At 34.6% G+C, this 26,113-nt stretch overlaps 2 protein-coding genes across 3 annotated transcripts in view; one reads left to right on the top strand and one right to left on the bottom strand.

The window, feature by feature from the left end:
* Positions 1-24,238, bottom strand: LOC126735169 (trehalase-like). Its single transcript, XM_050439117.1, has 6 exons — positions 23,294-24,238; positions 21,390-21,645; positions 16,227-16,402; positions 16,049-16,175; positions 5,967-6,195; positions 1-314 (listed from the first exon to the last, which is right to left on the bottom strand). The coding sequence occupies exons 1-6, from the start codon at positions 23,977-23,979 to the stop codon at positions 64-66; spliced, it is 1,725 nt and encodes a 574-aa protein (XP_050295074.1). The 5' UTR covers positions 23,980-24,238; the 3' UTR covers positions 1-63.
* Positions 1-26,113, top strand: part of LOC126735171 (dynein regulatory complex protein 10-like) — a 73,108-nt gene that overhangs the window by 4,429 nt on the left and 42,566 nt on the right. The window lies entirely within an intron of this gene.

A 26,113-nucleotide genomic window follows, 5' to 3' on the forward strand; every position in this document is an offset into this window, starting at 1 on the left:
TACTATTCATCATATTAGTTTATTTTGTGCTTCAATCATATTAAAATATTTAACTAACCAACATCATCCTATTTTTCTACGCCTATTATTAGTATAAAATATATTAATCAAATTTAAAGCTACTCCGTTGGTCCAACCAAAACCCTTTTGTACTTCGTATTCACCTCCTCCTCCATATTGACCTACTTTAATTGCGTCGTACTTTTCAAACATGGCAGTTTGCTCCTTGAATCCTTTTAGGTTTGCGTAGATCCATTGATCGGCCGATGTAAGAGCTATTTTACGAGCCATTTTGTTACCAGTGTTCCATAAACCTAGAATATTAGTATAACAATTATTTCAGTATTTCGTAAAGAAATAAACCCAAACTACAGGAGGCAAGGGATATTCGATGCCTCCGCCAATAATGATTAAATTAAGATAAGATAAGAATATACTTTATCGTTTAGAAATACAAAATTTTCTATCAACAAAAGCAGGCTAATGACTAAATCGTAACAATCTAACTATTTGTAATTATACCCCAAACTAAACTAAATTAAAACTTTAAAATTAAAAACATGTAGAAGTTGGATAAGTACAATTATATACAAAACATTTAAAAGACAGTCCACAGATTAAAATTTGGTAGAGTACAATAACACTTTTTAAATTAAAAAACAAAAAACAAATGGACACAAGTATAAACATATGCTTAAAATACAATTGCTAGGTTCTCAATTAGGTGGGTATATACATATATACATGTTCAAAATCTTCTATCAAAAAACTCTCCGATGGTATATAGTCAAAGTCAAAGTCAAAAATAGCTTTATTGTTACGTAACATCATCTGTTGTTAACAAAGCATTATATAAAATCTTAAAGATAGTTGACAATATAATCTTTTACAAAAATATAAAAATGTTAACAATTCTCACATACATAGAATATAGAACACACCCAAAGAAAGGGTAGTAAGAATTCACATTACGCTGCGCAAAACTCTTCACTGTCAAAAAATTGTATTTAAAAACTCGTCTACAGAATAAAATGCTTTAGCAAGCAAGAGTTTCTTTATATTTTTCCTAAAACGTTTTTCACAATTTATTAGCCTTATATAAAGGGGTAGGTGGTTAAAAAGCCTTCTGCCCCCGTACACAAAAGACTACTCACTTTTTGGGACAGGCAGAGGTAAAGAGAAGGTTGTTCCGAGATTGTAACCCGAGAAGGGGGGCCAAGCTGATATCGATATTTTTTATGGATAAGACAAACAGTCTCTAAAATAATAAGGCATGGAAATGTCAGGACAGAGTGTTTTAAAAATAAGGGGCTAAAATAAGGGGCTACAGGGGCTACGAAAGGGAGCTGCACACATGTAGCGTATGGTTCTTTTTTGCAAAATAAATAGAGAGCTGAACAAATACTGAGAGCACACACCCCAAAACACAATACCGTATCTCAGATAAGACTCAATAAGAGCTTGGTAGGCAATTTTGGCCACATCAAGTCCCAGAGAATGTGTTATTACTCTAATAGCATAACAGTTGGATGATAACTTCCCTAATAAAGAGGAGATATGATTTTCAAATTTTAATTGCTTATCAATCGTCAGGCCCAAAAATTTGCATGTTTCAGAAGGACTTATTGTTTCATTTTGCAAAGTGACAGTTCCAAGGTTACATTTAAAAGTTAAAATATTAGTTTTAGAAATATTAAAAGTTAATCTATTAGTTTCACACCATGACTTTACAAGAATTAAATCTTCATCAACGATATTCCTTAATCTCTTGGTGTCAGTGTCATGCCAAAGTAATGTTGTATCATCCGCAAAGATAGTAAATTTGCCCCTAATTAGAATTTGAGAGATATCATTGACATATAGCAGGAACAATATTGGTCCAAGAACAGAACCCTGGGGTACACCAGCGTCCATATCCAGACGGGATGACATATCATTGTCAAAGAATACCCTTTGTGTTCTTCCAGATAGGTAAGAACGAAACCAGTCGAGAGCAACTCCTCTGAATCCATAGGTTTCTAGCTTCTGCAGCAGTATTCTGTGACTTACACAGTCAAACGCCTTAAATAAGTCACAGAACACCGCCGCCGCACTCTCCCTATAAGACTCCTTCTATAAAAGAGTTTTTAATTTTCCTCTAAACTGCCTGACAGAGACAGCACGTCTAATATTCTCAGGAAGATGATTAAATATTTTCCTTCCCTCATATATAAATGATTTGTGAGTAAGAGTATTTTTCGGAATCGGTAAGGGAACAGTAAATTCTTGTCGAGTTGGAAGGTTGGCTCTGTTATTATTTATTTTCTGATTGTAGTGTTTATAGATAAGACTAGCTGTCTCAAGTATGTATACCGAAGCAAGTGTCAAAATTCGGAGTATTTTAAAATGCGCTCTAGAGGTGAACATTTGCCAAGAAACGAACTGTTTTTTTTTGAAGTATAAAACGTATTTTTAATAAATATTGGCTCTGTGATGGGATTCAAAAAGAGAAAAATAGATTGTCCTAGCCATTTCAACTCCCAACTCCAACCTAACACACCTAACTGCAAAGCAACCTAAAGAAAGTGTTTTGCTTAATTTAAAGATATGGTCTTCAAAACGCAGTTGGCTATCAATGTGAACTCCTAAAAATTTTGATACAGTTTTATTGTCAAGAGGATTATCCCTAAGTTTTATATTTTTTATATTGCATTTAAAACTTACTATATTCGATTTTCCAACATTAAAAACAAGGCGGTTTGCATCACACCACCTTTTAATTTTTGTGAGGTCTTCCGAGATTATTTTTTCAAGAGTGTTTGAGTTTTTGTGGTGCCATACGACAGATGTGTCATCCGCAAAGAGAATAATTTCACCCAGGATATTTAAATGAACGAGATCGTTAATGTACATTAAAAATAACAGGGGACCCAATACCGAACCTTGAGGTAAGCCGCAATTAATTCCAGAAGATGAAGACATTGAACCAGACACCAAAACAGATTGGCTTCGATGACTTAAGTAAAACTTAAATCACGACAAGACAGACTCTGTAAAGCCAAAGCGAGTGATCGACGCAGTCGAAAGCCTTCGACAGATCTCAAAATACTGCCGCTATAGCCTCACCTCCATTAAGCTCAGAGTATACCCTATCCAAAAAAGAAAGAATGGCGTTATGTGTACTTTTAGAGGATTGGAATCTATATTGCTTAGGAGCTTATATTTTGTTAAATATTTCCACATGCGCTTTATTACCACTTTCTCAATAACCTTCGAAAGTGTAGGTAGTAGGAAAATTGGCCTGTAATTTGCAGGATCACTTGTAGCTCTATCCTTGTAAAGCGGAATATCAATCGACGATTTAAGATATTCGGGAAAATTACCTGTCTCAAAAGAACTGTTTATCGACGAGCACAATGAGATAAGTGCATCATGTGGTAATTTCGTTAAGATTTCCGTCGTAATCTCATCATTGCCGCATGATTTTATTTTTATATCATTGAGAGCCTCTAATAACTCACACGACTCAACATTTTCGAAATGAAAAGAGTTTGGAACAGTTATAACAGACACAAACTCTAAGGGATCTATATCTGACAAAATGTTACTAGCCACGTTACAATAGAAAGTATTTAAAGTATTCCGATCAACTTCGATCTCTTTTGCTTGTAGTGACTTACCATTATGTCGAAACTCATTTATGATACTCCACCTCTATTTTTGTAAGTTTTTCGATGTATGCAATCTAGTTTTGTAGTAACTCTGTTTTGCAAGTTTAATTAATTTTTTGTATAGATTTCTTAACCTATTGCAGTATGCAACGAATCACTCAACTTTAAAAAACTTTCGCATATAATTAAGGGTAAATTTACTGCCGATTTTCTTAGACCCCTTCAAAGAGTTTCATATTTTTCTTTTTACTTTTTATCCATCTTAATGGAAATGCATGCCTAAAGGTCTACCAGAACTCTATGAAAAGCTGCAATAGGATCAGGAGATCGATTTACATTTTGGCACAAATTCTGAAATTTATTAAACGATTTTGTATTGAAAATTTTTCCTGACCGACACAGAGATTTTTTCTGAGGAGACCTTGAGACTGCCTCCTGATCAGATAATCCTGAATGGAATACCGTACACGCAACTTTCTCAATGTTTGAGCAAATGTAGTCAATAGTTAACTCAGTACTATCAGTAATTCTTGTAGGTGAATCCATATGCATTACTAACCCATAAGGTGTTAGCATATTCTTGAGCATTATAGAGTGTATCTGGTTTTCATTACAAAAATCAATATTAAAGTCACCCGCAATAACCACTTTAGCATTAGAGGAAATTTCGTACAGTATGGTGTCAAGTTTATTTAAAAAGTCATTTATTTTAGAAGATGGAGAACAATATAAAATTAACCATATAACGTATTAAGCCTTCCGGGACTTCTAAAAAGTTCTGAGCCATCATCTGAAAGTTTTTCTCTCAGATAGGCTTTATATCTTTTAACCATCAAGGCGAGGTGACATTTGAAATAATCTAGAATAGTATTTACAAAAATCCATGTTGAAATTGATGATTTTTTATAAGAAACCTGGCATTTTTGGCCTGGACTTCCAAAGCATGAAATGAATTCTCGCTAAAGAACAAGGATATGTCATAAGCTAAATTCGTAAAAAAAAACAATGAGTACACACTTACAGGAAGAGACACTATGACCGAATTATTTCTGGCTCACTTTTTCCGAAATATCGTAATAGATCAAATACTTGGCTATGAGGCCACTTTAGAAACAGCCTATAACAGAGAACGTTGGGAAAACTGAGAAGTGAGGTAGTCACATTTCAGAAGATGAAATGAGGGATAAGCACATTTCAGCCTTACAAATCTGATAGCCTTGACGGTATCCCTCAATCAGCAAAAAGGACTAGAAGTCTAGTCCTTTTTGCTGATTTGTGATCCGTGTTGCTGAGAAGTCTAGTAAATAAACCAATGTGCTAACTGAGACGATGAGGGCCAATCTTGCTTAAAGTTAAATTTTGGTGAGGTGGTAATATATATCCAGGGTGCGTATATACGCAAGTCTGGAAAACGGAATTAATCGTCTTTGTCTTCAAAACCAATCTGTTTACACAACATAGTTCAACAGATACCTCTAACATTACAAGGTATAGAAATTCTTATAAGTCAAATAATTCATAAGTCAAATACTTGAGCCTAACTCTAGACTCCAAGATAAGCTAGAATCAACAATGGGATAAAACAATCATGCGTTCGGAAATCGTACTTATGATATTTAGACGAATGCATAGATAGGTATGCTGCTTAAGATGGTATACTGCCCCAGGGTAGTGCCACCAACCATTATGTATATAGCTCTGACAAAGTGGCCAAAGACAATGCAAATAACAGCAAGATATATGCTAAGTAAAATACAAAAACTACTTTATCAGAGTATAACAGGGGCTATGAAAAATACATATACAGCATCCATGGATATCCCACTTCATTCCATTGCCCGAGGCGAGGCCAGACTGGGATTGTAGTGGAATGTATGAAAAATTCGCTTTACATATGAGAAAATAAATGGAACGTGGGTTATTAGTCTAGCGTTCTCGAAGAGATTACAAAACTGATACCTTATATTCTTAGTAAAGTGTTGTAGAAATAGTTTCTTGTTTTTTTTTTAATTCAAAATTTACTACGTCGTTCTAGAGAAATGTTGTAGAATTTTCAGTTACTCTTACCACAACTTCTTCTTCATCGTCCACATGAACGGCTTAATATCGCCATGGATAGATAATTTTAAATCTAAACGACCTCGTATATCCCCTACGATCTTTTATATGATTGCTTAAAATATTTGAGGGTTTTCTAAGGCATTTTATGGAAAAGTATCTATTTTTTACTTTATATTATATCTTATAATATATATATTTACTTTATATTATAGCTTATATCTCTGTGGAAAGTGGAAAATCTAGTCCTATACTTACCTAAAATAACAAATTCTTGCAGTGGTGGCCAAGCGTTCGGAAGATCCCACTGCTCGTTATTGTCATCCAACGAGGCAGGAATTCCTCCCTTAAATTCGCCTATTCGATTGGTGTTGAAATAATCGGCAGCCCTTTGACCATATTTATTTCTCAGCACAACGTTATATGAACCTGTCCATAAGGGCACGAAGTTGCTGGGGAAAAACATTTTTCTGTGTCGTTGTAAAACCTTAAAATATATTTTTGTTAATTGTAGCCAAATCTCTTTAAATAATGAAAATAAATTCGAGAGCGAAGGATTTATAGTAAATTTATGGCAGTAAAAAGCAAATTATTAATTTTCATTAAGTATTTCAAACGTGATTCCTGGATATCTATGTAGAACCGGTTGTCATTCAAGTTTCACTAATTATTGTGCTATAGCATTTTCAAAGCGTTAAAGGTTTGAAGGTCTTAGAAGTAGAGAGTATACTTGTAAGTCTACATACTTCTTCCAGTGATACATCCATCTCTTTAACACATTTTAATACAAATTGGCATCTTTCTCTGCTAAACAATTATTCAGGAAGGTTGCCTCCTTATTTTAAAAAAAACCCTGTCTTGGAAACAAGTCTTAAAGAAAACTGTTTTCGGCTTGGAAACAAGTCTCACACAGTTGCCATAGTGGAAATCTATAAATAACGGTTTGAACTGCTTGATAACCCTTCTTACTCACCAAATCTATCCCCAAGAAATTTGTTTTTTTTTAGCTACTATAAAACTTAAGCTAAGAAGACAAACAAATTCCTTGGGGATAGATCTGGTGAGTAAGGAGGGTTATCAAGCAGTTCAAACCGTTATTTATAGATTTCCACCATGGCAACTGTATGAGACTTGTTTTACAAGCCGGAAACAGTCTTCTTTGGAGCTGATTACCCTTTCGTGATTAATTGACTCTTAACTGCACCAACAGAGCATTGGTATCGCTCATTTTAACAAATTGTCGAACAAACGATCCACCCAACCCACGGAGAGCTTTCTAAATCTTGATTTAATATGTGATGAATATGTTTATAACCATTTGAGAATGTTGGTGATGTTACAATTAGTTGACTTCCAAATTGGTACGGCCATATTTAAATTCGGCTCTTCAAAATTTCTTCTTCTTCCTAAAGTGTCTATCCTCTGTCGATGTTGGCCATTACGTTGGTCCACAATACTTTGATCACTTGATCACTTTGATCACGCTATGAATAAAGCTGTTGATGTCATTCCGACCCATGTTCGTAAATTTTGCAGTTACGATATTCGTGTGCGTTTTGCTGACCTTCGACCCTCTATTTCACCTCTGAAGGATGAGTTGAAGAAGGTGGTACTTTTCATTTTACATGATATGTCCGAAGTAATACAATCTTCTGTCTTTGATATTTGTTAGATATTCTAGTTTACCATTATATCTAGAATATCGTTTGACATGTGGTGTATCCATGGGATCCTGAGTATGCGGCAAAAGCACAACATCTCAAATGTCCACGCTTTTACCCTTTATAAGCGGATTGAGAGATATTGAGGGATAGGTTACATAATATGTTACGCATTTTGGTAAATGTACCTCTTGCTTTTTTGATTCGGCATTTTATTTCTCGAGATTGATAAAGACTGGTTCCTGATTCAAGGTGCAGTCCAGATATGTAACAGTCTCGGCCATTATGAAAGCTGTATTGTTAGTGGTAAACAGTGCTGACGTTTTTACTGGTAATTAATATATGAATCTTCTAACAGTTTGTCTTTATACCGTAATCTCTACATGGTCAATAAGTCTTTGACGTTAACGTTTTAGCAGTTCTGCTATAAGGATCATCTCATCAGCATTACATTGGTTTATTTATTATTTATTATGCAACTCCATCTTCTATGTTGTCTAGTGCCTCTTTAAATAAAGGTTCTGAGTACACGTTGCATAGAGGAGGCGACAGTATAAATTCTTGACGCACTCCTCTTCTTGTGTCAAACTCCTCTAACCGTTTTTTATTCGAACAATGGCTTTTTGTTGCTTTTGTAAGTATAGCTTTGATTAATTTCTGTGACTCTATCGTCAATTCCTGAGTCATGTAGGATCGAAATGAGTTTACCATGTTGAGGTTTATTAAAGGCCTTTCCGAAATCTATTAAGCATGCAAATACATCTGCATTGGCGTCCGTGCTTGTTAAATCAGGGCCTGTATGGAAAATTAGGTTCTCGGGTGCCCTCTTTTCTTATGTATACTTGGATGATATTAAGAAACGCTTTCAGAATGTGACTCATTAAGCTGATTAGTCTGTGATTGGAGCATTTAGTTACGTTAGCCTTTTTGAGAAGCAGGATAAATGTCGATAGCAGCCAGTCGTTTGGTATTTGTCCGCTTGCTTAAATTTTGTTAAAGAGGTTGATCAACAGTTTTATCTGTTCTGGGTCCAATAGTTTCAGGCTTTAAGAACTTTGTTGTTTCCACTTCCTACTGTGTGATGATAGACCCTTCCTCACCGAGGCACATTATCAATGTTTTTGTCTCGAACAAGTTCTTCCATGTACTGCTTCCATCTTATAAATTTTTTATTAGTCGCGGTAATGATGTTGTCATTCCAGTCGTGGATCTCGTCTTTGATATCTTCCTGTTGCTTCCTTTATTTTCTTATGAAGGTTAAAGCTGTCGTGTTTTTCTTGCAATATCTCGATTTTGACAGATTTTTCTTGTAACCACTTTTCCTTAACATCGTTATTTGCTCTCAAAAGTTTACTGCGATAAATTATGGTGCGTTTACTAGTCAGTTACCGTATACAGCGTCCAACTCATCTCTGATTTACGTTGGTGTATTTTAAAAATACATATTTAATAACAGCTGTATTACAATTATTTAAATATTCACAAAAACGCAGGCTACAATTTAGTAAATATTAATCAGAAAGTAAGCAGTCAGATTTACTAGCTTTTATTGACGAGTGCTGCCATCTTCGCGTTAAGTAAGTTAAGTTTGAAAGTTTTTGGTGCACCTTTGTATGCTTGCTTATATGAAGAGAACAAATCCTCTGCTTACAAAATAAAGCATTTACTTGAGTAAAAGTAACATTGCTGTCTAGTAGCATTAGACTTATAACCATTAGTGGCTCTGTGAATTTCACATGGAATGATTTTATTGTTTTTACACGACTGGGAGGTTTCCAAAGCGAAATTGGCAAAGAGCTAGGCATTGAACAGTCGACTGTACCTCGCATTGTGCAAATGGTGGTAAAAAAAAATTCAACAAACCAATCCTGGTATTCAGTTTCCTAAAAGTCTCCAAAAAAGACATAAGTATTATATTTTCGAGTGCTATTGAAGAACTGGAGTATTCACACATCACACATCAAGATAGAGAAACCTATAGCACCTATAAACCCTAAAGTACATGGAGACGAATACATAAACTGCACAGAAGAAATAACTTTGAACGTGCAATGTAAGTAGGGAAGAATGTTGTACCTTGGACCGGTCTGTACCTCGGGTCAGTGTATTTTATTTTCTACTCACTGTTAATATTTCTTCCAAGTGTCTAAATAAGTTGTTTAAAGATACAGTCGATAGGTGGCAGCTACATATATATGACAAAAATCAGTCGTGCGGGTTTCTATAGAGTGTATTGTGTTTTGCATCGTCGTAAGTAATTTATTGAACAATTTGTTATCCGTCAACATCCGTTTAAATTGTTACCATTATAATTATTTTTATTATTACAATTGAAAACAGGTGTCTTAAGGTTGATGTTAATGAAAGTATTTTTTACTTAAAGGCATAACCTAAAAGTAGAAAGCAAAGAATTGCTGAAATAATACCGTTGTGTACCTTGGGTCACTGAAAATAATGACCTCACCTATCTTCTCACTGCTGCACGCCTGCATTATGGGGGTTGACTAAAATAGATGTTCGTACCTTAGCATACCAGTATGCAATTGCAAATAATAAGTTATAATCCGCCTTCTTCGGACCAATATAAGATAGCTGAAAAGAAACGGTTAAGGCAGTTCCTTAAAAGACATGCAGATTTGTCTCTTCGAAAACCCAAGCCTACGAGTTTGGCCCGATCAACGTCCTTTAATAAAACAAACGTAACTACCTTCTTTAGCAATTACAAAGAAGGCCTATTTCGCGGCAATTTCACACCAGAAAAAATTTGGAACTACGACGAGACAGATCTAACAACTGTCCATGTGCCACCAAAAATAATCGGACCCAAGGGAATAAAACAGTTGGCTCAAATGACCAGTGCAGAACGAGGACAAAACGTTACACTTTATAAATGCAATTGGCAATCACATCCCGCGCATGATGATATTTCCAAGAGTAAATTTGAGGGCCCATATGCATAAGGGTTGTCCAGTTGGAACCATAGGAGGTGCAAATCCGTCCGGTTGGTCAAACGAAACATAGTTTTTGCAATATTAAAATGACTTCAAGAATCATGTGAAACCATCAATTAAAGATACAGTTATACTAACTAGTCTTAGACAATCACGATAGCCACGTGAATGTCCCAGCTATTCATTTTTGCATAGAAAATGGCATTATTCCGATTACGTTCCACCCCCATACTAGTCACAAAATGCAACCGCTCGACAGAACAGTTTTTAGGCCCATGAAAACTTATTATAATGCCGCTTGTAGTAGATGATTATGCATCCAGGACAAACCATTACGATTTATGATGTAGCTGAGCTTGCAGGCAAGGCATTTCCAAAAGCATTTACTACATCCAATATTTAGAAAGGGTTTGAAGTAAGTGGTCTTTATCCAGTCAATGAAAATATTTTTGAAGAGAGCGAGTTTTTGTCATCATATATGACCGATCGTCCTTTAGATCAGTCTACTGACGGTCGTAAACAAGTCAACGTTAAACCAAATAGGGAACAAGCTGAAGTCACGGCTCAGAAAATTGATGGCTTTAATCCGCTACATCAAATTTATTTCAAGGAGGAACGTCAGGAAATGTTATTACACCTGAAATGTTACGGCCTTGTCCGAAAGCACCGGCTCGCAAAATGAAGTCAGGTAGAGCTAGAGGAAAGTCACGTATCCTTACTGATGCTCCAAAGAAAGATGAAATAGAAGGCCTTAAAAAGAGAAAGACTTTAACAAATGCATCATCTGGAAAAGTTCAAGCAGTTACTAAGAGAATAGTTGAAGAACGTGTTTTAAAAAAAGTACCAAAAAACCTTGCTATATATGATGACGGATCAACTTCAAGTAGTGATGAAGAAGTATTTGAGGACTTAGTAGCTTATCTGAAGATTTTGATATTCAACAAGAAGACTTCGTTTTAGTGAAAGTTGCTAGAAAGAAATCGTTCACTTATTATGTTGCCAAAATACTAAATAGTGGGACTCATAATGAACTCAAATATTTACGTAAAATTTTAAGCACTAATAAATTTATAAATGACTCAACCGAGACCTATAATTTTTTGCGTAGTGATATTATACGTAAGCTTCCGCAGCCGCACAAAATAAACGGAACTGCACGTCATGATGCTCACCTCCAGTTTGATGTTGAATTTAGTGGATTTAATGTTAAATAAGTATTTGTTTGCAAATATATTCATTCGATTAATAACGTTTTGTATGTCTTTAAGATATTTAATAAAAATCTTTAAAAATTCGTTTCCATTCCTTTTTTTTATAACTGACCCAAGGTACAACATTATACTGGTCCAAGGTACATTACTCGTTTGTACCTTGGGTCATCTTTTAAGGGCTAGCTAAAACGGATTTTTCAAAGAACTGGTAAGTTAAAATTCTGTTTAAAAACTCAAATTACGTAGGCAAAGAGCTAGTATAACTAATGTATGGAATAAATTTCGTAAATATATATTTCTAGAATGTAGAAAAGTAAAAAACCAAAAAGTGACTCAAGGTACAACATTTTCCCCTATTCACCAGAATATAAGCTAGCCTCGTTCAGTACATGAGAGCCGAATCTGGAACAATTCCAACGTAAGGGAGTAATGCGACGTACAGAGACTAACATTTTAATCGCTGATGAGGGTTATTGAATTCAGCCTTAGCTTAAGACACTTTTTCGAGAATCTGTTGACACACGTAGAATAAATTGCAGTCAAAGAAAAGGACAATAATCGAGCACTCTGTTGAAATGATGCTATCTTATACTGAAATGGTGTCGGATGACACTGGATGATGTTCCAGATATATTGAAGCTTGAATCATTGCTAAGGCCTTGTAGCATCCAGATTTTGAAGGCACTGATAACGATAAAGACGCCGTACTTGGTAGCAAGCAGAGAATAACAATGTAATATCCGCGATTAGGAAGTAGTACGTAAAGCTTTAGCTAATATAATTCATTCACTCGTTATAAACCATTTGCTTTCTTATACTTGAACATTTTTCATCTTTGCAATTATTGCTTTCAAAAATTTACTTTAGTTTGATTCATATCGCTCATATGGTTCCTATACTGGAATGAGTAACTAAATAAGCTATGCTAAGCCCAAAAAAAAAAACAAGGAGGAGTGCCACTATAGCTTTGAAGTTGACAATTGAATAGCCTAGACGAAAAAGGGCCCATCTGTGCAGTTTGTCGAAAACCCGTTTTTTATGAATTCTGATTCCTTGTTAAAGTTGGCATATACCGAGTAGAAGAAAGGCCCACTAAACGTACTCTAAAACGGATTGAATCAGCTGTTTTTCTCTGCTGAGAAAAATAAGGGCCCATCTGCTACATTTGGGCCTTTCTTTCGCCAAGTTAAATACCCATAATTTGTGTTGATATTTGTAAACATAACCTTCAAATCATAATAATAACAATAAAATATCAGTGTGGTTTTTGGATTTTTGTTTCTTGATTCATATAATCATGGATGTCTTAGAAAATGAGGAAACAAGTGTTATAAAATTGGAAAGAGGAAAATTGAAGAGTGGAAAAGTGTCAAAAATAAAAAGTTAAAGGCAAAAGGCGAGGAGTACATTGGTAAATCAGGAAGAAAAGCTGCTAGACAAACAGGTCAAAAATGCAGGTAAGTTAGGATTGTAAAGAATGTTGTATTTTAAAATATATCTTATTTTTGTGTAGATGTAAACGAAAATGTCTTACATCATTATCAAAAGAAGAGATGGCTCGTATATTGAAAAATTTTAATGAGATTGGAGATCATGGGGCCCAGAATGTTCACTTACAACCTCTTATCACAGTATCGTCAGTAAACCGAAAAAGAAAGAGACTGTTCAAGAAGAAGTTTAATTTTTCGTATAAAGTGCATGTCGGTGAAAGGGTGTTATCTGTATGTCGTGAAGGCTTTGCCAGTTTGCATGGAATTGGAGCCAAGAGGGTGCGAAATATTGGAGCATGCAAGACTTTAGCCGCTGTGCCAACCGATAATCGTGGCAAGCACACTAACCGAAAAAACAAATTATCTGGTATTGTTGTTCAAAATATTGATGCACATATACAAAGTTTTCCATATTATATTGTGCACTATGGACCAAGCGGTGAGCGAAGAAGGTATCTGTCACCAATGCTGAGAAATGTATGAAATGTTTCTGGAAAAACATTACCCAGAAGTCCTACTCGACGCCAAACAAAATGATCTGAATTTCCAAAAATTGAAATGTGAAGTGAAATATTTTTTTTATCTACAGTATTTTCGTGACAACTACAACTACACGTTTGGTCGCCCTCGTTCAGATGTTTGTACTACGTGTTCAGAAATAGAGGCCAAAATTTCCCGCGAAAAAAATGGCGCATTAAGAAGAGGTTATGAAATAGATCTTAAGTTACATAAGAAAAAAGCAAAGCTATTTTACACAAAGATGCAAGAATGTTTGATGAAAGCTAAAGAAAATGAAGTTACAGAAGTTCTCTGCTTCGACTTTAAACAAAATATTCCCTGTCCACATATGTGTACTAGTGATGTCTTTTATAAAAGACAACTTTGGTTGTACTGTATGTCCATTTACTCTGGCAAAAAAGCAAAGAGCATTATGTATACTTGGCCTGAAAATATTGCAAAGCGGGGCTGTAACGAAGTTCTCTCTGTACTTAACCATTACATAGAAGCATTCCTACCTAGCACTGTTAAAAAGTTATATATATTTACTGACGGTTGCAGGGGCCAGAATTATAACCAAAACATGCTAAAATTTTAGCAGTCATTGGTACTTAATGAAAAGTTTAAAAATGTTCAGCATTTTTTTCCACAACGGGGTCACAGTTTCCTGCCTTGTGACAGGCATTTTGCTGTTATAGAAAAAATGCAAAGAAAAAGGGAAGTAGTTGAATCGCCTTCAAATTGGAACAGCATCATAAGTACCAAATTTACCGTTGTTGAGCTTAAAAGCAATATGGTAAAGGACTTTGTAGCCGGATTGTCTGAACCGTTTTTTAAAAAAACCTTCACCACAAATAAGTTAAAGTTTCAAATAACCAAATACAAGTTCTTTGACTTTAAAGCTGAATCAAAGTACTTCATGTTTGGTAGCTTTTCTTTGAATGGTGTGTGTCCCGATGTATTTCGTCTTTTGAAACCTGGCGTTGAACGTGTCCCTATACCCGAAAAGCTTGCTTATTCTGGTGATATACCAATAAATTCCCTAAAACTACAAAACATCAAGGAGCTTTGCAAGTTTTTGAAAGATGAAAATGCTATCGCATTTTATGATACCTTGTCAGGTGCTACATGTACACACGAGGATGATCAGGAAGACCCTTAGCTCATGGAAAACATATTTCTGTATAAAAAAACGTAATTAGATTTTCAAATAAATATTTTTCATTTCCTGTTTTTCATTTTATTTTCTAGTAGTTCTTTTGTAATCTTCAATAGATTATCACTTGGAAGAAAAAGGGCCCATTTTTAGAATTTTTGTAACCCTGTATATCCTGTAGACATATATTTTCAGAAAAAAATTTGGTGTAAAAACATTTTGAAATATGTCACAAATACATAGGTCAATTTCATATATTAAATTTTTACTTTCTTTATCCGAAATACAATTTTTTGCATTTCCTGAAAAATCCACTTTTTCAAAGATGGGCCCTTTTTCATCTAGGTCATTCAATTATATTATGAACTTAATATTCATTCCTCAATTTTGAACTACAACATTTAGCATCTGCGCTTTTCCAAAATAAGTATTGTATGTTCGGTTAAGAAAAACGTACTAGGAGTTCGATATTTATTTTCGTTAGAAACCTTGAAATTACGTTTTTATTTGTTGGAATTTCGATAAAAAAATAAGAGGAGGGATTTGTAGAAGGAAAGGAGTTGAATGTCCTTAAGGATCAAATAGCCTCAACAATCAGCACTCAAAATTGTTCTATGAGTCGGTTTCTCGTGCAATGGGTGGACCAAGTCTGGTTTGATAGGGATGTCCAAGAAACGAAGGCTACTATTTTACACCATTTACATTTTTAACTGAATCATAAGGTACACATTGGAGATTATTATTCCATTTCAATTTCCATTTTTTTTGGTATCTTAAAGATATGGTATCTTTTTTGGTTCCATGTTTTGGTAAAGAATGACGGATATCTTGATTTCTTTAATGATAGTTAGGAGATATATTAATTACTTCTTTCAGCTTTGGCTCAAATGTTCTTGGGGAACCTCAACTATGCTTAGAATTCAGGTATTTAACATGAAAACCAAGGTAATACAGACAAATTTTTACACAACACAGACAATAGAGTTAAACCGACCAAGTATAATACCTACAAATTGCACCCATTTTATCCATGTCAAAATTTATTCGGACGTATCTACGACTAAAAATATATTCTGTCATATCCATCATCGGTCTAGCGTTTTTCTTGTCCACTTCAGGTCCATTTTTGAGCAGTTTTGCTTTCTTAACAATTCTTACAGTTTCTCTTATATTTAAATACATAACATAGAGATAATACATTAATTATTAGGTATTCTCCAAAGAGCAAAATCGAAACTTAGCTAATAAGGAAATTTCTGTCTACCATAGCGTATGATGTGATATATCTACACTTTATGCTTTTTTATAAAAATCTAGATTTTTAGTTTAAGACGTTTTGAATTTCTTATTGACATTAGTGTTCGTAAACTAACCATATCGTAGTCATACCAAATCCCATCTTCGCTATCATACAGGAGCTCCTCTATAGACGAAAGCCATTCTTTTGATAATTGAGCCCATTTAATTGATTTTTTGGTATCTCCCAATTTACTATGAAAACTAAAAAAAAAAGTTATTAATTTATTCGTTAAATTATTAATTAGAACTTACCTTGCTAATTGCCTAAAAGCACTGCATAAAAATGCATTTAAATCTACGGGGATAACCCTCTGGGCATCGATATGGGTTAAGTTCGTTTTTACGCCACCATCTTGGTCAAAAAACCATCTGCTGGAAAAATCCCAGCCACTTTCAGCACCACTCTTTAATCCTTGGAAGCAATGTTTCTGGAAAGCATACATTAAATTTAATGTGTAATGATTTGCATTTCACAGGAAAAAATATTAGAATAATAGAATGAAGAATGGTTTTCATTCCTAAAGATGTAGTAATTTTATAAAAATTCTCTCATATTGGCAAGTTAATTAGGCAAATACGTATGATTATCAAATAATGAGATAATAATAAATAATAGATTGAACACAAGATGAAAATATACATGGAAAATGGAAAGGCGTTTAATCAAAAGATAATTATTATATAATTTTTATCAAAAATTCCAAAATCATCAGTCAATTATTAATCAATCAGTTCCGTAATCTTGTTGGGGGACGATCTGTTGATCAAAGTGTTTATTATACAGGTTGTCTACAGTAAAACGGGAAGATTTGTGGTGTGGCTTTCAGTGCGAGTAAAAGTAGCGGAGAAAAAAGTTTCAAAGTCAAAAAGCAGCTTTATTGTCCCAAACAGAGTTATGGCAAAAGCCTTATTAAATCTAAGTCAGTAAAGGGACTTAGGACTAGTAGATATCAGAAAGCAAATAGAGTTTTAATCCTTTTTTTTCAAATCACACATACATGATTGGTAATCAGGACAAAAAATCATTTTAAAAAAACTCGTCTAATGTATAATATACCTTACTAATTAGCAATCTTTTTAAATGCTTTTTAAATCTAATATAAGAGTTATTAGAAGAGGAAGGTGATTCAACCCTTTTTTACTACAATAAAACAGCTTCCCACTTGCCCTGAATGTGGAATGGGCAACCGAAGGGTATATGTAAGGCGAATTCCCAATGAATTGCCTCCTACAATTTCTTGCTGGTGCGTTTTGAATACCATAGTTATTGTTTCAAGCGTATATAAGCAACAAAGAATGCATAGAAAGATGACGACAAGATACACGATACCTTAGTCCACAAGGGGCTCTAGTTGCTCTTTTTTACAGAACAAATACTGTATTAAAGAGATAGTGAGCATATGATCCCCAGAAACAAATCCCCTAGCAAAGATGTGACTCCAAAAGGGCATGATAAGTATTTTTTGCAATGTAAACATCTAAGTTCTTAGAAATTATTTTAAAAGCATGGCAACCTGAAGACACCCTAATGCACACTTCAATTATGTGTTCCTGGAATTTGAGTCTGCAATGAATTGTCAATCCCAAAAGCCTGCAACACTGTGGAGTTGAAATCGGCTCCTCATTGATAGTCACAGAATTCATTGAAAATTTCAAACTTAACAGATTTGTTTTTGATGTATTAAAACTTCTAAAAAGTCGATTTGCATTGCACCACTCCCTAACCATCAAAGCAAGTCAGCATCAAAGTGCTTTCCATGCCAAATAATATTGGTATCATCTGCAAACATAGTAATCCTACCCTTTATGGGAAGCAAAGGAAGGTCGTTAACAAAAAGAAGAAACAATAATGTAAGAGTGTTCGACGGGTTAGCACCCACCAAACTATTCCATCAGATAACGCGATTAAAAAGGGACAAAAAACTTCGAACAAACTTGATCTAAGATCCAAAAAGACGTACCAATTCGTACTTCTGAAAATATTAAATATGTCCAACAAAGTCCAAGTGGATCAGCCATTTATCACGCCATATGTCTTTGAATACGTCACACATCACATTACAGAAATCATTCTTACAACATACAGGTTGTCAAATCTCCTCTTAATCCGGGTTATATAATCAATAGCGTATCCGATTTTGTGGGGTTATGCTTACTAGACTGAAAAAATAGCAACAAATTTAACAACTGATAAAGGATGCTTTCACTTCTATGATTTTGTTAATAAACAAAATTTTAGATATTAGACAGATACAGCGATACACACTGATAAAGTGACAGTATAGTGTGAAATTTCGACAAATAAGCCATCGGTCCATATTATTTTTGAGAATGAGGCTGAAAATGACGTTACCGATTCTGGGCCATGCATTGAAATGATTTAAAACTACCTCATAATTTAAGTTAACCGTTTTCAGTAAAAGAAAAAATACTCTTTTCAATGAGTAATGTCAATGCTTTGCTCCCATCATTTCTCGAAACGGTGAGATCAGTTGGCGATATCAGACCCTCGGTCCCGGACCTAACCGTCTCTGATTTCTTTTTGTTAGGATATTTAAAAACAAAAGTGTGCAACTGATCTACCCAGGCCAATCTCAGTTTTCAAACAACGGATTCGTGACGAGATGACAGCAATCCTATCGACATGCTTTGATGAGCTTTGCAAAACTTTTAGGCTCAACTCCAAGAATGCATAAATGTCATCGGAGGACATTTGGCGGATGAAGTAGTTAAAAAAAATAGAGACATTTATTATTTTCCATTAATTCTTTAACAAGAAAATGACTTACGAAATCTTCCTGTTTCCCTCGCGAACCTTGCCTTTAAGTCACCCAGCTATATGAACCATCAGATCGGAAATATTTTTATACATTAGGAATAAGAAATCCTAGTTAATTAATAACGATTTAGCAAGGGTTAGCTGGAGTGAGGTATTTTAGGGGATGATTAGATGTAATTGCTAATAGATCCTATAGTATGAACTACAGTTTAAAAAATGCTATAATTCGTTAAAACAGATCTTTACCCACATTTTTAGACGTACTACAAAATTTAGGATAAGAATCATTGTCAAAAACCATTACTAGTATGATTTCTCCTAAACTTATGCGAATGGTTTTCGGGACCCTTGGGTATCGGAGTAAATTAAGGAAAGGTATGAGAACCTCTCTAGAGCAAAGCTATCTTGGTTACTATCCCGACACAAGGAAGTTACACCGGATCTGATAGGGGTCATTACAGGTCACTGTTGACTCAACCGGTACCTGTACCTAGTGCAAAGTTTGCTGAGCTCTAATTGTGGTGCTCCTGAGAGCAGAAAAGAAATTGACTAATTTCAGCTGGGATAGCCTACTTTCTTAAGGCAACTACTACTACTCTTTAATAACAGCTAGAGCTCTGCAAATACGGTTAAGCAGTCCCTTTTCACCAACCCCAGAATCACCCAGCTCTAAGCCTTTACTCCCGATGCGCGGTCTTAACTTAATCGGCCCGTTTAATAAAGTCTTGCACGTTGCCCCGTTCAGATCTTCAAAATCTTCTCAAGTGTCCAGTTCCAGTGTGTTTCTGTCCAAAGTTTTACTTTTCAGGCGACTCCACCTATCACAGACACCTAGTATGTGATACGCAGTTTCCTCTCCTGTACCGCAATTTGGACAGAGCGGGCTTTCTGTTACACAAAGAAGTTATAGATGCCTGTTTAGACAGTTATGCCTAGAATTCCCACGAAATCTTTGATACCCTGTCGGGTCGTTGCTAGCAGTCGCTTTGCTTTAGAATCATCATGATTTCATATCATCTCCTTGGCCTATCTATATCCTTTTGTCTTCCAATTCTTCCTTGTTTTTCGTAAGGCCCAATTATTAATTGCCTGGGAGATTTGTTTTTTACTGAGACCGACGCACGGTTCAGGGCCTACGAAGGGGCTAACGGAACTTTGTCTTATCTGAATTTTGTTCTTCTTTTTTTCTTCGTTGTTCTTCTTTTTTTAACTTGAACTTTGTCCTGGGACTCACCTCAGTCTCACTTTGGTGTGTGCTGCGAAAGGCTTCCCAATGCGTCTTTGCACTCTTGGACTAGCGCTGGGTTTCTGGATTGCCTTGAGAGCAGCTTGACTATCAGAGTAAATGCAAATCCCCCCGTTACCTTCCAATGCTTCCCGTTTTTTTGTTACTTCAAGTACAGCAAACCCCTCCGCTTGGAAAACTGTGGTGTGTTTCCTTAGCGGAAAGAATTCCGCTGTGTTTGTTTCCATCCTGTACACTCCGGCTTCAGCCGAATTGCTCCTTTTCATTCATGACCCATCTATGTACCACTAGTTTGCTACTCGCTGTGGTGCATCTGGATCTCAGAATTGAGATGTTCTTACACATCCTGAAAGTAATCGTCCTGTGGCCTTGTTTTAAGTGAACATTGCGCCACTCTCCGCTATCCTTTATCCTCTTATGCGCCGCCGTGGCCTCCCTCAATCCAGACTGCAAGCTCCGGTAGCCTAAGAAGAATATTGAGGCTGCCGCAAGTGTTGTTCTCAAGGCTCCAGTAATTCCCAAAGAGAGCAGGCATTGATAACCTTAAATGCTGCTGGCCACCATACCACGAATCCGTATGAGACCCTCGGTCGCATCACTGCAGTATAAAACAACTGGAGAATATGGGATATAAGACCCCATCTTGTACTTATTGTTCACCGTAATTGCCATATTAGAGCTGCTGCCTTATTTACTACATGCTCTACATGAGTTGTAAACGTGAGCTTGCTGTCTAAAGTAACTCCCAAGTATTTGACCTGCTACCTCAGAGTTAGGTGAGTCTTATACATAATGGTAGGTTTAAAGCCTATCAAATTCCGCCTCCTAGTAAAGAGAATGAGCTCGGTCTTTTCTGGATTGACCGACAGCCCTGTCTCCTGACACCACAATTTTGCCAAAAAGTGCTAAATGAGGGGTTATCAAGCAGTAAAATTAAGTAGTTAAGTATGGGTTAGTAAATAGTGATGTATATGACTGAGGTTGGTGGAAAGAGACTTTTAGGCCTACATGCTGAATAGTGGTTTCCCCATCATTACTACTACTAATAATGTGCAAGGTAACAGAAAATTATTAGGAATAATATATAAATCAAATTAATAAAAACTTGTTAGATTTATGATATTTTTGGAGCTTTCACAAATATGCTTTTTCTAATGGAAAAGTTAAACATTTTAATTTTTATTGCGAGATGTTTTTGATTTAATTTAGGTTTGTAAAGATAAGCTAAGGCCAGAGCCTTATAAAATTTCTGTTTTTTTGCTGCAAAAATATATGTTCACGCATTATTAATAATTGCTTGATTACTAAAATAAAAGAAATTTATTATTGTAGATTTCCAATTTCACAATTTCTTATTTATTTTATCTATCGAATAATTCTTACGACTTACCCTTTCAATATTTTGAATAAAATATTCACACGTATTAATATCTTCATAATAAGATTCCGGTCTTGGTGTATCGCTGTTTGAAGCATAATGGGCTAAATAATACGTCTTCTGGTTTTTTTCCACTTTTATGGTTTTCTGGTTTAACCAATAATTTAGCTCTTTTTCTAATAAGGGAAGTATTTTCTGAACCCACTCGATATCTCCGGTGTAGTTTAGATATAATCCAACCATGTGAGTTAAGAGGGGTGGTTGGGATCTATAAATAGAAACAGTGTTATATCTCGACTACGTTTAGTATGGTGTATATGGGAATAATAATTTTTTTACTTTTTTTTTAACGAAACAAGTTCACTAATGAACATGTTTAGTCCAGGTCATTTATAGCTATTTTAACAAAAGATCTTCATCAGAAATAACTAAGAATGTTATTTTTTCAAAGTCAACGTTATCTTCGTTTGAAAAAAAGTACAAGGCGTATTCGATTTGTTCCGAATTAAAATCTGACGTATCAACTCGAATTTTCAATGTTCTTGCAGTAAAATATAACTTAAGGATAAACCACAAAAAAGCAGGGCGCCTACAAGGAAACGTAAGTTGGGCACACCAGCTTCAGCTTTACTGGATATAAAGATTACAACTGGATTTACTAGATATGTTACTCTAAATGCCCCAAATTAGGTGAAACCTGAAATTAGCGCGCTAAACCTAGGATTTACCAAAATCAAGTGGTAAAAGCCAAAAATCTAGTTATTTTGCTTCCATCTCGAAGTTCTACCCGACCAAACAGTAAATCTTAGGATTTACCACACATTGGTGTACCTACGCATTGGTAAAAGTACGAATTATGTTTTTATAATCACATTATCGACAAATTAAGAATGTCGCTTTACAAAGACATCTCTGTCTTTCTTTATCGAATCCTAACCTAGAATTTAATTACTTTATGTTGTCGTCTGTGGAATCGTTTACAAAGTAACAATTGGAATCTCTTACTTCATTATAATGGCTGATAAAAAGTGTTTTTATTAAAAAATGAATAGCACAATTGCAGACAAGGACGTTCAGAACAACTTTTACACCAACAGTGACAAGTATAGTGGCTCTATTAACGAAGTGAAAGAAGCTAAGCAAGTAAATCCTAAACAAGCAATACACACTACAGGAGATTAAAACGATTTGATGTGATAAATGTTGGAAGTGAAGAAAGACTTATCCTCTAGTATACATGCTCTTTTGGTATAGAAAGCATGTTGATCTATTGATAGTTTCGATTAAACTTGAGGAAATATGGAATTGTAAATAATAATCTCAAAGATTTTGGAAAAGTTACCTAGAATGAATATCGGACGATAACTTTCAATATTCTGTAGGTCATCTTTCTTGTGTATGGGAAGTACTTTGGCAGTTTTCCAAATAAAGGGAAACTGGCTGGTTTGCAGGATTAGGACAATCTTTAATCAAGCTATTAAACTGGGAATTCCATCTGAGCCAGCGGTCATTTTATTTTTTAATGTTTTACCGGCAGCTGCAATTTTACCCGCAGAAATTGACAGGGAAGCTTCAACATAATCCGAGGAACAAGAGTAGTAACCAAAGTAGGCCCTTTTTTTCACCTCTTTAACAATATTTGGTTTTGAGTACTAGGTGTTTAATTTATTAATTTATTTGTATAAAACCTCTTTGATAGTTTCAATATATGTGTATAATGTGTCTACAGAAAACAAATAGTGAAATTAATGTACTGTCTGGCTATCGAATCTGCGGCTATGAAAGGAATCGAATGTCAAAACTACTATAGAACATTTAGTTTGTTATTGTCAATATTATTTTAAACTCGTTGACATATTAATTATGGATAACTTTTGAGGTAATATCAATTTATCTCAAAGAATAAATAAACTTACCTATTTAGATAGTAAACTCTTCCTCCGTTAGGTACAAATTCATATTTTTCTACCATATAAAGCAAATTTTCAATTATTCCTTTAGCAGTCTGAGTCATTTCGCTTAGAAGTAGACCCTTGATTATCCAATAGGAATCCCAATAATAAAATTCTCTAAATCGCCCTCCTGGAATAATCACCCCATTCGGTACACCTATTAGTGAGTATTTTTCAGGTTCTTTAAATACTTGACTTTTAACCTTACGTCCCAAGCTAGGCCAGATCTTAACCAGATCTGATGCAAATTGTTTAATTTCTTCATTCATTATTTTCTCCAAAAACTTAGGATTTTCGGTAAAATCATTTGGGCTCCACTCTTCTAATTCATTACTCGGGGTAAAGTGTATATTCACAAATTCTAGAAGTTCTTCTTTGGTTGGGGAATTGTTGGTAGAGTTCATAAAATTATCAAACGATTGCAATATTAATTCAGGTGAACTATTTAGGCTCATATCAACAAAAGTTTTAGAGTCTGAAAATATTCTAGAACGCTGAACTGTATCCAGAAGTTTACCCTGACAATAAATATGACTGTCACATGACTGAATCGAGTCACTTATAGTTAAAGCTGAGGTTTGAATTGGATTCAATAACACTGGCGTACAAAATAGCGTAATTAAATAAACTAAAAGCGTAAGTTTTTTCATGGCAAAATTCTAATACTCACTACTAGAATAAAAGTTTTTAAATACCTTTTTATATTGTTTTTATAAATAATATCAAAAAATTTAAATTCGTTAAATAAAGTCGTCACTATCATCACTATTTCGTGGCACTTTTGGCGATACATTTTAACACAAGCGTACACGTTTTCGTAAAGTAGATAACGCGATTATTAAGTCTACATTATATTTTGTTATAGACAAATTAACTATTTAAAATAAATGCGAAAATTCGGTTTGCAGCATATTAAAAACTACGTGATTTTGCATTGGTATTGTGTTAGATTTTTTTTAAATTACGATAAGCTTAATAATCTTTTATGAATTTTGCATTATGAAAGTAATTTTAGTATACATCATAAAGTGTTTGCCTTATTGTTTCTTTTTTCCTCTGATTAAGCAGGTGTTTAGCAAATAAGCATCCATAAGGTAAAAAAATTAATCATTTTTAATGTATAGGGTGTCCAATTTTGGAGGATATCTCTATAATTTATTTATTTATTTATTTACGGGATGTCCCCATTCTAACAAAATTACAAAATAAATTATATCCTAACCCTAAATGTATATAATTATTCTGCCATCAACAAATATATTAATAAGATATTGTATAATGAACTTAATCTATTAAATAATTAAATTTTCTATAAATCAACAATATATTTATCTAAATGTATCTTAATATGTAGCAGCCCAAGATATACAAATAAGATAAAACTTCCAAAAAAAATATAAAGCAACTAAAAACGTACTATTAAAATAATCAAAATCAAGATTATTTGATACTTAACCTATAGTACTCAACGAGTAAACTCACTCAGACACCTTTTAAGTTTTGAAGGCCTTAAATCCACTATGTCAAGAGCCTGATTAAATCTATTTCCCAACATGTGGAGTTGATTCATTGGAGAATTTACCATAGTTTGGTTGGTGACATTCAACCAGAAAAAGGGACGTCTCTTTAAAGACTCTGGTATTGCACCTAAAGTTTTTCCGCGATAACAATTTAGGGCAATCAATAGCATTATTGTGAAGAAATATTATCTCACACCTAATTCGATAGTCCTCAAGAGAAGTCATATTTAGCCTTGACTTAAGTTCCAATAAAGACTCATCTCGTATATTTAATCTCCAGGTATAAGTCCTGAGAAATTTATTTTGGACCTTATCAAGACTGTAAAGATGGTCATAATAACCAGACTATGGAAGAATAAGACATGACACTACGAATAAGTGTAAGATATAAAACTTTAAAGGCAACTACTGAAAAGTCTTGAGTATTTCTAGTTATAAAACCAAGAGTACGAAGGGCTTTACTAGACAAACTATGGGGTATGAAAGTCAAGGTCACACTGTCAAATAACACCCCAAATCTTTAATTAGCGATACTCTTGAAAGTATATTATCATTTATGTGGTAGTCAAATGTGACAACTTTTCTAGATTTAGTAAAAGAAATGATCAAACACTTATCCTTATTAAGATGTAAGCCATTAAAGACAGACCAATTATAGAGAATCTATGTCTGATTGTATCATCAGGCAATCAGACAAGTTTAAAATATGTAAAAATAGCTTCAGGTCGTCTGCAAATAATAGGAATTTGCAAAATTGGATAATACTAAAACTATCGTTAATAATAAGAGTAGAGGCCCCAAATATGATCCCTGAGGCACCCCTGAAGTAACCAACATAGGTACTGAAAGTGAACCCCTTACATTAACAAATTGTATCCTTTTATGTATGTAACTATTTAACCAAGAAAGAAACCACTTAGGGAAACCATAGCATCTTAATTTTAAAATGAGCAATGAGTGGATAACTGTATCAAAGGCCTTTGAGAAATCAGTATAGATGGAGTCGATCTGATGACCCTTCTCGAACGCCCTGAAAATGAGATTATGATATAATACAAGGTTTGTAGAAGTAGATTTACCCTGCCTAAACCCATGTTGCTCGTTGATCAAGAGACCTCTACAATGCCAAGTAAGATATTTGTTTAGGATAAGCTCAAAAAGCTTAGGGATAGCAGATAACATTACAATGGGCCTGTAATTTTTTACATCATCCGTGTCACCATTTTTGAATACAGGAGTTATAAAGCTGTCGCGCCATTTCTCA

Source organism: Anthonomus grandis, chromosome 4, assembly GCF_022605725.1.
Source record: "Anthonomus grandis grandis chromosome 4, icAntGran1.3, whole genome shotgun sequence".
NCBI classification, from domain to species: domain Eukaryota; kingdom Metazoa; phylum Arthropoda; class Insecta; order Coleoptera; family Curculionidae; genus Anthonomus; species Anthonomus grandis.